At 46.4% G+C, this 14,978-nt stretch overlaps 1 protein-coding gene across 5 annotated transcripts in view; it reads right to left on the reverse strand.

Moving 5' to 3' along the window:
* The window catches only part of herc2 (HECT and RLD domain containing E3 ubiquitin protein ligase 2), a 54,423-nt gene that overhangs the window by 24,732 nt on the left and 14,713 nt on the right, over positions 1-14,978 (reverse strand). For 4 of the 5 annotated variants that reach the window (XM_037771045.1, XM_037771044.1, XM_037771042.1 and 1 more), the window contains exons 13-44: positions 14,659-14,816; positions 14,241-14,354; positions 13,909-14,160; positions 13,634-13,827; positions 13,352-13,552; positions 13,010-13,238; positions 12,787-12,911; positions 11,702-11,880; positions 11,432-11,616; positions 10,792-10,947; positions 10,496-10,681; positions 10,017-10,193; positions 9,809-9,912; positions 9,571-9,721; positions 9,265-9,479; positions 8,890-9,022; positions 8,576-8,703; positions 8,275-8,470; positions 8,039-8,172; positions 7,638-7,814; positions 7,178-7,314; positions 6,281-6,432; positions 5,985-6,176; positions 5,517-5,897; positions 5,057-5,239; positions 4,777-4,961; positions 3,602-3,749; positions 3,322-3,518; positions 1,925-2,155; positions 1,671-1,809; positions 783-929; positions 201-343 (exon numbers count right to left, since the gene is read on the reverse strand). In XM_037771045.1, coding sequence (XP_037626973.1) covers positions 201-343; positions 783-929; positions 1,671-1,809; positions 1,925-2,155; positions 3,322-3,518; positions 3,602-3,749; positions 4,777-4,961; positions 5,057-5,239; positions 5,517-5,897; positions 5,985-6,176; positions 6,281-6,432; positions 7,178-7,314; positions 7,638-7,814; positions 8,039-8,172; positions 8,275-8,470; positions 8,576-8,703; positions 8,890-9,022; positions 9,265-9,479; positions 9,571-9,721; positions 9,809-9,912; positions 10,017-10,193; positions 10,496-10,681; positions 10,792-10,947; positions 11,432-11,616; positions 11,702-11,880; positions 12,787-12,911; positions 13,010-13,238; positions 13,352-13,552; positions 13,634-13,827; positions 13,909-14,160; positions 14,241-14,354; positions 14,659-14,816 — 5,629 coding nt within the window. The remainder of the gene's footprint in view (positions 1-200; positions 344-782; positions 930-1,670; positions 1,810-1,924; positions 2,156-3,321; positions 3,519-3,601; positions 3,750-4,776; positions 4,962-5,056; positions 5,240-5,516; positions 5,898-5,984; positions 6,177-6,280; positions 6,433-7,177; positions 7,315-7,637; positions 7,815-8,038; positions 8,173-8,274; positions 8,471-8,575; positions 8,704-8,889; positions 9,023-9,264; positions 9,480-9,570; positions 9,722-9,808; positions 9,913-10,016; positions 10,194-10,495; positions 10,682-10,791; positions 10,948-11,431; positions 11,617-11,701; positions 11,881-12,786; positions 12,912-13,009; positions 13,239-13,351; positions 13,553-13,633; positions 13,828-13,908; positions 14,161-14,240; positions 14,355-14,658; positions 14,817-14,978) is intronic. The other variant, XM_037771043.1, reaches the window with a different exon arrangement.

Here is a 14,978-nt window from a genome sequence, read left to right on the forward strand (position 1 = left end):
AGTCCCTGTATTGGTTGCACAAAACAGTCTTCTCCTTAAGGTTTCAGTGCAACAGAACAATTTTACTGCTGTAAATCTCTTTGAATGCAGTAAATGCCTTAAAGTTTGTCTTTAACTAAGGAAACCTCTTAAGGGACTAGATACGTTCAGGGTTGCAGTAGACATGTGAAAGGAGCTAAAAAAGAGGCCCATCGACTCACCTCCATCTCCTGTCTGTCAAAAATGGCTTTGATGGGGGAGGGCTGAGTGGCGGCGGACAGCAGCTGCTGCAGGAGGATCAACGGAGGCAGCGGACCCTCGGGGGACAAGTCCCCTACATCAGGAGAGGACACCACTGGGTCCTCTGCAAACAAACAAACAAACACAGAGAGGTGTCAGCCCAAACAGAACAGAGTGACAACAGCAAAATGAGGCTTCAATGTTCTGGTCGTAAAGAGAGTTTACATCCACCCACATACTGTCTGATCTCAGTAAACCTCCAGGGTGTGGTGGTGGTAAGCACACTAGTTAATCAGACACTGATAAGTTTGTCCTCCCACACTAATTTGTACTAATTGTGCAAACACAGCTCATCATGACCAAACGGGACGTTTCCCAGTCCACCCACTGGGAGAACCACTGCTCTACTGAAACACTACAATCAAAATGACATAATGTAGTCCATCCTGTGACCTCTACATAGAAAACAGGGCATGAATATCATTTCTACGACTCTGAACTGGACTAAGCAGCAACAGTTTTCCATAAAGACGGTCCTGACTCTTCACTGGGAGAGGTCTCACCGCTGGGGTTGGGTCCGATGTCCACCACCGCCGCCTGGGAGAGGATCTGCCTGAGTTTGTCTTGATGAGAGAGCAGAGCCCGGCCCGCCTTTAAGATGTACAGCCTGAGCTGCTGGCAGCGCAGCAGATGGATGTCCACCTGGTCAGCTGGAAACACAACAGGTTGGATTAAATCCACTGGACTGGACCGAAAGGCTCCGAACACTAAATCACATTATCCTGCACAAAGTCATTCATGTTGCCGGAGCACTTTACCAGACATTAGTCTAAACACAGTCAATCATTTCTTATTTTATATGATGTTTATGAGTCACATGTACGACAGCGTATCAGGGCCATTGTAAGTAAAAAGAAAATATAATTACAGAGCCAGGAAAGGGGGGTAATATTCCTAGAAAAAAACTCAGGGAATTTCCGAGACTGAAGTCGTAAATTTATGAGAAAAAACTCAAGTTGTTTCTCGTAAATTTACAACTTTAATTCAGAGAATTTCTGAGTTTTTTTCTCGAAAATTTGTGACTTTAATCTTAGAGAATTTTTGACTAATTTTCTAGTAAATTTCTGAGATTTTACCGTAGATTTAGGCCTTCATCATCTCAGAGAATATTGAAGTTCTTTTATCATAGATTTGACTTTAATCTCAGAGAATATCAGATTTTTTTTTTCTCGTAAATTTGTGACTTTATAATCTCAGAGAATATTGTTTTTTTTCTCATAAATGTACCACTTTAATCTCGGAAATATGGAGTCTTTTCTTGGAATATAACCCACCTCCCCGGATCTGTCATTTTATTTTTTTTCTACCTACGCTGGCCCTAATACGCCGTCGTACATGTGAGATCATCAACTCTACAACATTAGTGTTGCGTCTCTTGTGGGTTTCTGTACCTGTCAGCCCTCGACTCAGAGACTTCTTCATGCGTTGTTTCTCCAGTTTGCTTCCTGCCAGACTGACCAGCTGAGCCCAAACAACCAGCATGGGCTCAGAGAAGGGAAGGTTCTGCACACTGAAGATTACTGCAGGCAGCTGAGGAAAACAACAACAAGAAAAGAAAATCGTTTTTTTATCAGCCTAATGAACTTAAAGTAAAAGTAGAGCTAACGTGTTAGTTGTATGTACAGACATCTCAACTCTTCCGTACCGGTTTGAGATGGCTGAGCAAGCAAACCCTGCAGGTCCTCATCTCCTGAAACTGGACGGTGATGCGTCCTTTAGGTGTGATGCGAGTGACGGTTCCCTCTCCGTATTCCTCATGAATAACTTGGCCTCCGAGCCGGAGGCGCCCATCAATTCCTCCGATGACGGCCATCACTGCCATCAGACCGCCAACTCTGGGACCATCAGAGTCAGGGAAATACTCCTCCAGGAAACACTGGAAAGAGTTTAATAGAGTTAGAATTGATTTTATCAACGAAGCCAGAATGAAAGCACGACTGTGAGTTAAAGGGATAGCTCGGATTTGTTTGTATGAGGTACTTCTCCATAGTCAGTGTATACCTACAGTAGACGGCGGTCAGCACGCCCCTAGTTTGGCAAAACTTCAAAGCCACCAGACTCCATTGATAAAAACAGTAATTTTACCTCACAGAACAACAGGAGTTGCTGGTCTACCGCTGCCTTGATCGGTTAGTTAGTTTGTGTTACTGTATGACTTTGGTGAATCCAAATTTACCCTTAAAACTCACAAATTTACGAGAAAATTGGATATTCTCTGAGATTAAAGTCGTAAAATTACAAGACAAAATTCATGAGAAAATAACTTGGATATTGTCAGATTAAAGTGAGAAATTTACAAGAAAAAACTCACAAATTAACGAGAAAAAATATGGTTCTTTTGTCAAAGAACTTTGCAAGGTTGGATCAACAACATCACACCAGAGACGCCAGCCGCTTGCCGTGTATTATTCCTGCAGGGGATGACCTAATCAAAATACACCTTGCTATCGGCTTTATCAATCAGGAAATACTCGTGATTTTAGCCCAGAATCCCCGTGTTATCATCAGCACCCGGACTTTGAAGAGACGTTGCCGTGAATTGGACGTATTCAGAAGAAAACAACATACTGATTTCAGTTTTTTTAAACTTACAATGCCCCTTAATATGCCGTCATACATGTGGCTCATAAACATCATATAAAATAGTCACACAATGACACAAACTAACTGATTGAGGCAGCGGTAGACCAGCAACTCCTGTGTTCTGAGAGGTAAAATTACGTTTGTGTGAATGGAGTCTGGTGGCTTTGAAGAGAGGATAGATAACGGCTTCAGTTCCCCGTCAGAAAGGGCTGTCTGACAGCGAGGTAAAGAGGTGAAAATATTCTAAATATAGCGTACACTTAAAATGATATTGATGTTTTTAGGTGAGTAAAAACTCCGTTTTGCTGCTGCCTCCGTCCACAGCAGGACATTACTTTGCTCCTGTGCTGGTTCTCCTGTCTGTTTCTACAAACAACCCTTCTTCAAAACATCCAAACTTTCCCTTTAACACTTTAACACTCACAATAACTGAATCAATAATATTGTAATAGTTCTTACTGCTTCAGACTGGCAGCCTGCCATGACGTCTCCGATGGAGCCGAGCTGAGCGTTGATGTAATCGTTGATCATGCTGTTCCACTGGCCCAGAGAGTGCAGAGTTCTCAGGACAGAAACGATCTCCTCGGCCAGCGTGCTGCTGTGAGTGGCTGTCAGAGACGCCTGAGGGCGGGACTTCCTCCGTCGCAGGGAACCCTCTGTGCAGAGGAAGTAGCTATTTAACAACACATTCAAAAACAAACATCAGAGTTTCCAGTGAGAGTTTGATTCATGACCGTACCTCTGAGAAGTGGCAGGTCTGAGGAGCAGGTGCTCAGCAGGCTTCCCAAGAAGTTGAACAGCTTCTCCACCAGGAACTTCATGTCCTTAGAGCGCTCCGTCTTGTCCCACGAGGGCAAGACGGCCTGCAGGAGACGCAACGCCAGGATCTGGAAACACACAGGGGGCACAAGACTTCAAACATCATATACATACAAGACCTCTGCATTTAACCATTAGGAGGAGTGGGCTGCTGTAAAGCGCCCGGTGAGCAACTCTCACTCAAGGACACTTCGACATGCAGACAGTAGGAGCCGGGGATCGAACCGCCAACCTTGCGGTTAAAGAACGACCCGCTCAACCCGTTTCACTAAACTGGTTTCCATCCTGAAATGTTTGGCAAATTACATATAAATAAACCTCCAACCACGACAACACGCAAGACCACTTCACCGAGGCCTTTCTTCATAACATACTCTCCTAACGGTGCAACCAGATCTGGCGACGGAGGGCATCTCAACGCCTTCTATTCATTTCCTACAGAGAGCAGGAGAAGCAGTCGCGCAGTGCATGGTGGGAGTGTTGCAGCGAGGGGGTTGCGCTGCATTCGCCGGTCTGCATTTGCATGAAGGAGACTCAACTTTATGCATATTAATCCATCCTGAGCGACGCGCCAAACTCACGAAACTTAAGGCCCTGACACACCCAGCGGACGGTCGGCTGTCGGACAGTTTGGGGCCGTCGGTGAGCATCTGTCGGTCTGGTCGGCTCTAGTCTGCCCGTGTCCGGGGCTTTTTTTTGGGTCGATTCATCATGTTGAATGAGCGGCGGAGCTCGTCGGTGAGAGAAATCACTCTGTTTGGTTGTTCAGCTTAAACAAATCAGCGCAGGAGAAGAGAAACGGAAGTGAGGAAAGCAAGCCAACGAGTAAAGTCAAGAGGAAAAACACAGAAGGCTCTTCTCATTTTTCATCTTCATCTTTTTGGTGGATTGTTTAGACTGAATAACAGAAAGTTTATGAGCAGGGCTATGTTGTTTCCTGTTTGAAAGAGCGAATAGAGAACCAGGGGCCGATCAGGTGCATTCTATGATAGGGTATGTCACCAGTGGTAAACACGTCCACTAGCATCCTCACTGGATCTGGTGGATATGCTGCCTAACAGCCCATCTGACACATCCTGGTAATAACTGTCCCACCTGTCTCTGCAGAGTGATGGCGTGGAAGGACTGGTGTCCCTCAACGATGCGGATGAGCAGGCCGATCCACGCAGAGGTGCTGAGCGTGCTGCACATCTGGGGCATGAGAGCGATGCTGCGGATGAAGCCCAGCGTGGACCAGCTCCGGTGCTGCTCCCGAGAGACCAGCCTGTGGGAGTGACAGCCTGAAGACACAGACGGGTCAACGTAGAATAAGATAATAACGTATCATGTAGTAAACAGATAAAATGCTCTTTGTCAGCATGGCGGTTCCAGCTACCTGACTTGTCATTGGCTCCGCTCTCCACCAGCATCCTCAGCAGCCCACTGAGGGTCCGCGTAGCGTCCGTCTGCAGCACCTCCGCGTAGATTCCAGCTGTCAGAGACAGCGTCTTCAGCAGGTTGACGGTGCTGGTGAGCATCATAGCTGTCGGGTGGCTGCTCTTCTCCATTAGCTCGCCTTCTGGAATCAAGACAGGATGTTGTAAATGTCATTAGTTGAAGCTCACACCTTCCTTGTAGCTGTAGTGATCAAGGTTATAATAGCTTTTTTTATTTTATTTTTATTAGTTTTTTAACCAGGAAATATTGTTTCAGTTTAGTTTTTCTTAAAAGGATGTTGTTCTTATTTAGTTTCAGTTTATGACAGCATTTTTCACAGCTTATTTTGGTTTCAGTTTCAGTTTCAGTTCTAGTTAACGATAATAACCCTGATGGTAGTGGTTTTGAACTGAACTGACCCGTGTCGTCCTCTGTGTCTGAGTCCTCCGTTGGCGGCTGGGCAGCCGGCGGCGGCTCTGCCAGCTTCAGGTCATATTTGCCCTCTTTGCCCATCCGGTAGGAGTTGGTGCTGCTAGTATCCCACTGGACCCTGATCCAGCCGTCCTCGCCCAGCTCCCCGATGACCCGACCCAGACCTGGCGCTGGACCGTCCTGATCTCCCCATTTCCAGTCGACTCCCCTCATGACCCGGGTGCCTATCTTCATCAAGGCAGCCAGCTCAGGACCTGAGGCCGGTAGGGGTGTGGGGGCGGCCTCCTTTCTGGACTCCTCCAGCACTGTGGCTGAGCCTCCGTGTGCACATAAACTCAGGTCCTCCTCGCTGCTGTCTGTGCTGGGTCCTGGAGACACAACAACATAGAAGAGACATCACACACCTGAATCCATACATGAGTCCAGATCTGCTTCCTCTCCCGTTATCTACTCACCTATGAGCCGGAGAATACTCTGAGTGAGCGCCAGTATTCCAGAGTTCAGTAAGAGACTGAGGCTGTTGGAGCCGTGTTTCAGGGACAGCATGTGTATCATGGCCAGAAGGAAGCGGGCTTGTGGAATGGTGCCGAGACTTGGTCCCGCTGGGTTCTCGTTGGTGATGGTCTGCAAGGGAACCGGCTGCACACCTGGTTAAAGGAACAGGTGAGTTAGTTTGTGTGTCTAACAGGTCTAGACATTATATCGTGACATCATACCAGTTCAGTTTTCTGAGATGACCCACGCCACTCACCGTGCTCCTTGAAGCGGGCGCTGGCCTCCAGCAGGATGTTGCGAACGTTGTGGATGGCCCAGGAGTACAACTTGCCGAAGGTCACCTCCAGAAGCATGCGGTTGAAGGGAGGGATCAGATCCACGTCCTTCAGGCAGTCAGACAGCGGCTCTCTGGAAAGGAGAGTTGAAATGTTAGAAATATTTCTTTTTGAGGGGAGTTTTTCGTCATCTGATGAGGGTCGTACTGTAAACACATCGGTAATCACCACAGGTCATTTTATACAGTGAGGTCAATGAAATGGCTCCTATGGGGACTAACATCATCACACATGAATACAGTTGGGCTCATTGGATCCACAAGAGTCTCAGCTTTACAGTGAGACCCAGTTTATGTGATTCAAAGACTGTTTAGGGACCCCAGGATGCAGAAATATTCAAATACACCATTTTAGAATAGGAGACAATAACACATTTATACTGCATTCAAATGTTGTCTGCCCCAAACTGCATGTGATGATCATAAAGTGGGCATGTCTGTAAAGGGGAGACTCGTGGGTACCCATAGAACCCATTTACATTCACTGATCTGGAGGTCAGAGGTCAAGGGACCCCTTTGAAAATGGACATGACAGTTTTTCCTCTCCAACATTTAGCGTAAATTCATAGCGTTATTTAACCTTCTTCCCGACAAGCTAGCATGACATGGTTGGTACCGATGGATTCCTAAGATTTGATAGTTTCATGTGATATCAGTATATTCCCAATACCTCGAAAACTGAGCCCGCTACAACCTCTGAAAGACAGAATAGCGGCCAGGCCTGCTGGCGGGCCGTCGGAGTTTCAAGGAGTTAAGATATCAATTCACTCGACAAGATTCAGGTACATTTCTGAATGTGTTGTTTTTGTGTTGACTCACCCGATGTTGGTCCCTTCTGGTATGACCCTTTGCCAGCCACAGAGCATCGCATACTGCACAGACGGCAGCAGGAAGCTTTTAGAGGCCAACTTCAGCATGGTGTCGATGCCCTCTAGTCTCACCTCGGCCCTCTCCAGCTGAAAGGAAACAGAGTTAACGTGATGTCTCACCTGTTGACACGTTAACAGTCATTTATATACTCTACATGTAGTTAGGTCTTTAAGAGGATGCGCCTTCCCAGTATTTGTTTGTGGTGCTAAACATAAGTTCATAAAGTTCCAGCGTTAAATACCTAGAGGTAAAAAGGTAGCACACACACAGATCTTTAGGACAGAGTAGACTAATCTCAATTTCACAATATATTCTGGCCATGTCAAAGGAACATGCTAACGTTTCGGCATGGTGGCCTTCATTTTCTACTTTATTATGAAGTCAGTGATGATCTGTTGTTTCCAATCACCTGTTTGAGAAGACACTTCCTCATCTTCTCTACGTCCAGCGGCTCCTCTTTCAGTGCAAACTCCACGATGGTGACCATGAGGCTGGACTGGGAGAAGACACCCTGAACGCTGTGTTTCAGCCAGCGGTACTTCTGGACATTAGACACAGTGTTGAGAAGCGGATGCCACTTGTCCTGCTGTAAAGTAATAAAACAATACAGGAATGCAAACTGTACAACCATAGCTGCTGTGTTGTCTCCTAACTAACATACCAAGATATAGACTTATAAAGTCAAAAGTTATACTGTGTCTCAAGCGCTAAGATTATTAGTTATTCTCTAACTAGAAAGAATAGATTAAAGAATCCTCTAGGGAACTTATCCATTGTTTATCTTGTGAAATGTTCCAGTAATTAAAGTACCTTGGGCGTCTTGCTGGTGGGTGACTTCCTGTCAGCCGGTGTGGGGCTGATGTGGACGTTAAGTTCCTCTTCATTGGTCCCTTCATTCTCCAGCTTTGGCTCTTCTATGTCAGCAGACTCTGACTTCTTAGGCACTAAAAAACACATTTAAATTCATAAACAGTTTGTACTGTATGTGAAGAAGATGAAACGCTGTCGGTCACTGTGTAGTAGGTTTTTTTTTTTAAATACCCCACCTCGTTTTTTCCTGCGGTCCCTGATGAGTTTCTGGGTGATCCTCCTCCAGCGCGGCTGAGAGCTCAGCAGCTTCAGTTTGGACACGATAGACAGGTCGTTGCTGACGGCGGGACGCAGCTCGTTAAACAGGAAGCGAAGACGCTCGATGACGGGGGCGCACACCTCCTTGTAGGAGCGACCTTGTTCCTGATGGGTCTAAAAGACGTGGGACAAAGCAAACTCGTCATTAGTCTTTGTGTCACAAACATTCTCCACTGAGGGATTAATACAAGTTCATGTTACCATCTATTACAGTCCTACCTTGATTAAAGAACACTTTGCCTGGTAGACCATGCGGCACACGTCAATCACAGATTTCGGGAGGGACCTCTGTTTCCCTTGGTCCACACGCAAGGCACATTGACTGACGAGTGAAAGAGCAGTGTGACCTGTGACAGGACAGGAGGAGAGTTTACACTCAACAACGGCTAAAATCATTTCAGATGAGAAGATGGATTTCAATGGATCTTCTCATAACTGATAATAATAAATGAGTAAATAAACATTTCAAAAGACAAAGTGAGCCAACACGATCTCTCCTCAGACCGCCTGTCTGAGAGCAGTTGCTAGGTTACCGAGGTCTTGATGTTTGAGCAGGCAGCAGAGCAGCAGGCGGCCGACCTCCTCCACGGGGTGCTCCGGGGGGAAGGTGATGGGCGTGATGAGATGGTACTGCTTACAGCAGCGCTCGATTTGGCAGAGGAAGTCCTGTAATGTGAACAACAGAAACAAAAGATGAAAACATGACGACGACATCCTTCAGCTTCATGGCTGCTGTGGAGCTTTAAGGGCTGAACCGAACAGTTAGAAGCTTCATTCATAACGTTGACATTCAAATTGTAAATCAACATTTGAATGCTGTGCAGGTTTTTGTTTAAATGTAATGATAATAATTGGGTGCAGCCTTAGCGGCTCTATCTTTATTCTTGAGTCACTGTTGCTTCCTGTACCTTCACAGTGTGGTCCTGAGTGTTGTTGTCAGCGATAGCCTGCAGGAAAGGCTGCGCATGGTCACTGAGGGTTATCCTTCGGGAGTAGAGTTTGGCCTTGTCTGGAGTGGTGGTGCCCAGGGAGCTGCAGTGGTCTTCGTCCTTCTCTTCATTGTAGTTGTAGTGGATCTGACTGGTCTGCAGACCCCCCGAGAAGATGGACGACTGGAGCCATTCTGTGTAAAGAGAGGAATAAAAATCACTGTTAAAAGTGAAACCGATTAAAATGCAGAGTTTGGGGTTTTGCTTTAAAATGATTGCACCCACTGGCACATTCGATCTCCATGGGGGACAGCGGGGTGCTCTTGGCCAGGTAGGAGGCGTGGAGGCCCAGCAGCAGCCCCAGGTTCCTCTCGGTGTCAATGAGCGGGGACGAGAGACTGCTGAGGTCTGGAGTGGTGACCGTCTCCTGGTTAGGCTGTCGATGATAAAACGTTAAAATATCAAAGAACTGATTATGAAGAATGAAATTAATGTAGAAAATGTGGACTGAGACAGTTGGAACCTCCATATACTGGCCAACACAGAAGGCCTGCATCGACTCCCTGGTGTCCTCAAACTGCAGAGCAGCTTCCAAAGCAACCACCGGGTCCTCTCCTGCAAACTGGGCTGTAAAAGGAGAAACTCTGTTACACCAAAGACGGAGATGAAACTGTAGTACCGTCAGTAACCTTCTCTACTTTCTGACTACTGAATCTATTTTCCATCCTTACCCAGGACACTGTTTCCTGTCAGCGACTGGGACTGAGCCTGGAAGTCCTTGATGTCGTAGACCTTTCCGTCGATGACGGTCCAGAAACCGCCGTCTTTGTTGTGGTTCTCCAGGTCGGCCTTGCGAATGAGGGAAACCTCCTCGTTGTTCTTGGAGCTTTGTCCTGTGAAGAAGGACCCTGCCACAGCAGAAGAAGAGCTAGTTACATTCTACACCATCTTCTAATCCTCATCTCAAAGTTAGGATGCTAATATTCTCACATCAGTGACACCGACTACGTTTACATGCACAAAATATTCCTCTATTATTCCAAATCAGACAACATACCTACTAAGCTGTTGACATGGCTAATTAAAATGAATATTCCACTAATATACCAACACTCCCATAGCAGCTTTTCTTTGGTCGAGGACAGCCCTAGTAGTTGAATATTAGCGTGCATGTAAACGTAGTTAGTGTAAGACACAATTGGTATTATACCCATAATGCCCGGCCAAGCCAGATCCTCGTTATCGTCCCTCTCGTGTCCCGGGGCCAGGTGGTTGAACCGGTCCAGGTGCTCCAGGAGTCCAGCCAGGAGAGGGATGGAACCGGTCTCCTGCATTAGACCTACATCTATGGTGAGGAGGAGGACGATGGACACCACCAGCTCAGGCAGCAGCGCTCCTGTCAAAGAGGAAAAACAGCATGGCGTCCAGAACTGTCTCACAAGTTCCTTAAAAAAGGTCTGCGTGCAATTCATGCTGCACATAAACAGTTTCTGAGAGACGGATTACCAGTTAGATCTCCTTCAATAACCCGAGAGACTTCAGCAAAGTGGCGGCGACCAGTGGAGGCGATGCTTGTTGCTACTGGGAGGATGTCTCCGATGTGAGTGCACAGCAGGGCGATGTACTTCTTCAACAGGGAACCGACACCCAGCAGCTCAGGATCTGCACAAACAACAGAGAGATCAAATACTGTACTACCCTTCTAGAGATCATTCTCAAAGCCGATAGCTAGCTACTGGATCTGGACACAGGCCTCAAGCCTAACGTTTCCACTGGTAGCACTGGTGCTACCACCTTCCTCAGTTGGTCACACCAGCACATGATTTGGTTGCACCCTTTTCTTGGTACAGCATGGTATTAATCAATGACTCTGGCTCAGTCTGTCTCTCCCTGCCTGCACTTTCATCACCATCCAACCATCATCCTCGCTCTCGTCATTTTGCTTTTTAAAATAATCAGCTGTGTACACGCGCATCAAGCTCTGTGCACCGCTACATACTGTACATACATATGTTTCATAAGTCTCAAGACCAGAGTACATAAAAAGCAGGCACGTGCACGGGATACGAGCGCACAGAACACTGTTCTGGTGTGATGTTGGTGGCAGTCTGGAGGCCTGTCTGGATGGTTGAAATCCGTGACTTACTGTATCCGTTGACGTTCTCCGTGCCGTTGACGCCCAGGTAGAGCTTGCTGACCAGCAGCCTCTGGAAGCGCAGCAGCAGGTCCAGAGACGCAGAGCGCTCCTTGCTGACGTGCTCCGCCTCTAGATAGTTGGAGATACGGCGAGCGACATCCTTCAGCCTGGCGATGGTCTGGGAGGCGATGTTCCTGCAGAGAGATCAAATGAGTTAGGAAGGGGTTAACTCTGTACGGTGGCGTAGGTGCGGCATGAATCGGGCAGAGAGCAAGGTACCTCAACAGCTGCTGTACGAGCTGCACCAGAGGCAGGCTTTGCTTCCCCGCCGACTCGTAGATGCCCGTGTTGATGAGGTCTTTGTCCAGCATGGCGCGACAGCGGAGCATGGTGGAGGCGTTGGCCTCCTGCTCATCGATCTCCTTCTCTTTCTGGGCCTCCTTCTTTGCTTCAATATCCTGTCAGGAAAACAGTAACAGAGTGAGTCCTGTATCCAGTGAGAGGGTTGTTTCAGGAGATCATGGACGTGGAGGCAGGAGATTTTATATGTCTAATATTCTGTATTAGTTGTAGGATCCAATAGTACACTTTGCGCAACTTTTGTAGCCGTTGAACGATTAAGACAAAAAGAAACATTGTCATTCATTTTTTATTCATTCCTTTTTTACATTATTTACTTTATTTTTAATTATTCTTTAATATTAATTTATTATTATTACCATTCTTCTCCTCATTTGTTTTTAAATACTTTACAGAATACTTTTACTTTTTTAATTTACAGTTATTATCTGTTATAATATGTACATATTACTTTATTTGATATGGTTTAGGTTGTTGAAAAAAAAGGCAAATTGCACTCAGCTGCAAAACATTATGGGCGTGTTTGCGCTGTAATATCTTTTGTGAATTTGACCTTGAGAAAAATTGTCAAGACGACATCAAATTCATTGGGAATCTGGTGTGTGAATTAATTTTATTAATTTGTATCTATTTATATTTCTTTATTATTATTTTTTAATTTTTTACTTTATTTTTCATTTATTATAATTATTATAACCATTTTTCTCCTCCCTTGTTTTTGAATACTTTACAGAATACTCCTACCTTTTTAAATTTACAGTTACTATCTGTTATTATATGTACATATCACTTTATTTGATATGGTTTAGGTTGTTGTAGCCATTTCTCTTCAGGAAACAATAAAAAGCTTGATTAAAAAAAGAAGAAAAGAAAAGAAGACATAAAAAAAATTGATTTCAAGCTGAATTTCAGTCCTTAGAGAAATCTTTATCTACATCATACAAACAGAGGAAGCATTATTGCTCATTATTTATGAATACATTACGTGCATTAAACACACTGACCTGTATCTCAGCCGTGATGGCAGCATTCAGAGCAGACTCTAACCCTCCATCAGCCATCAAGCTGCTGACCAACAGGTCGATCATGAAACGACGTCCGGGGCTCACGCTCATCTCATTTCCTGATGCTGCGGAGGAGAAAAATAAAATAATTAAAACCTCAGTCCCAACAAATGAGCAGCGTTAATGGACTATTAAGTGTTAGCAGATGTCCTGATTCACTCACCGGCGTTAGGCAGCAGCGAGGACAGCGCCCTGGCCCGTTCCTCGGCGGTGGGCAGCAGCACCGACCAGCCGCTCTGGAGAACTGCTTGAGCAGCTGCTTGCACCGTGTTGAGCACGCCGGCGTTGCTGGCTAGTACGACCACCGTCTGTTTGAGGTTGTTGAGCAGCACGCTGCCGAGCCCCAGGCCCAACTCCTCTGGATCCACCTGGTTACTGATGGCTGCGTGGAGCTGAGGAGGGAGGTTTAACAGATATCAGGGTTGAGAAAATCTAAATCTGCCTCGAGCACAAATGAATGAGACATCTGTAATAAAACATCAGCTGTTGACGGATGGTTTCCTACCTGGAGCCTGAGCAGGTTGAGGGTGGCGACCACCATGCACTCCTTTTCCTGTGGGGGGGGCCAGTCCGAGCTGCCGTCCATCCCCTCGCTGACCTGTCGCAGGAGCAGGTCCAGCTGCTCAAAGGTCATGGGGCAAACGTCCACTATGAAGGGCACCCGCTGCCCAACGGACCACTCGGAGCACGAGGACCAGGCGAAGCTCTGAAAACACACAAAGTGTTACGTGTTTTACGGTCTGTCATTAGAAGCATATAAACATCATCAGTGACGGTTATGCATCACCTGTCCTGGCCCACAGGAGATCCCCACGATGTGTTTGGAGTTGAGCCCCGGCAGCGCCTTCGGCTGCTTCTTGTTAGAAAAGAGCGTATCGAAATGCTGCAGCTTGTCGTTGCTGCCCCAGCTGTGCACCTCTCCGTCGTCAGTGAGGGCGAGGCAGTGAGTCGATCCCACAGCTACATCCACAACCTTCTTTCCTGTTTACAAACACAACAGACACAGATTAATGTTTGTGTTATAAAAGCTTCTGCATTTATATTTTATAACAGTCAACTCACCCTGTAGACTGTCGAGCAACTTGGGGTAGCGAACATGCTCGTCGGTGCCGTGACCGAGGCGTTGATTGTCTCCCTTTCCCCAGGTGTACACCTGGCCGTCTTTGGTGAGGGCCACCGAGAACTGGCTGCCGCAGCACACCTTCACGATGTCCAGGTCCTGCAGCTTCTCCACAAGTTTGGGGGTCTTGCAGCCATCGCTGCCTCCCCGGCCCAGTTTACCGTAGTCTCCGTCCCCCCAGGACCACACCTGACCTGTGGAGACACACAGAAGAAGGTGAATAAAACAAACCAACTAACAATTCAGTTTGGGTCAAAGTCTTTCTTGTTCTTACCATTCTCTGTCACAGAAAGTGTTTGAGCATCACCACTTCCACACGCCACATCCATCACCTTCAGTCCCTTCAGCGCTGTCACCAGCATGGGAGTGGTCTGGTCCTCACTGGAGCCTACAAACACAGTCAGATCACAACTCTCTTTCAGTGGTAGAAGAGACAAAGATGTATTTTATTATCTAAGCTGACACTGTGTCCAGTCGGGATGCACGCAATTAGTCGATTAAACGTTGCTATCCTTGCTAGTCGGAACCAGAAATACTAGTCGGTTTAACTTATTATTAAAAATTATTTTATTATTATTCTATTAATGTACACATTTAAATTACATCCTGACATAATTTGCACTGAAATGTCAAGTCTTCCGTCGTTAATAAACATCCCCAGTGTCCAGCAGTTGAATGCAGACGGAGCTTACCGTGGCCCAGTCGACCGTAGTTCCCTCTTCCCCATGTATAGAGCTCGCCGTCAGCAGTAATGGCAGCGCTGTACGTGCTCCCACAAGCGATGTGCACCACATGCTTTCCTGTCTGTTTCCCGTTGAAGGCAGCGATCATCGTAGGCTCCTCTAGATACCTGAAAGAAAGTGAAGACGGAGACTGAGACGCTCCTCTCGGCAGATACAAGAAGCTTTTCAGGAATCTTTCTAATAAAACTAAAAGTAATAATTTATGTCTCAAGCTTTGTTTTAGTGTTGGATGTTTTTCATTCAGTCAGTGGCAGCTGTGGAAGAATAAA

Source organism: Sebastes umbrosus, chromosome 5, assembly GCF_015220745.1.
Source record: "Sebastes umbrosus isolate fSebUmb1 chromosome 5, fSebUmb1.pri, whole genome shotgun sequence".
In the NCBI taxonomy this organism is placed as follows: domain Eukaryota; kingdom Metazoa; phylum Chordata; class Actinopteri; order Perciformes; family Sebastidae; genus Sebastes; species Sebastes umbrosus.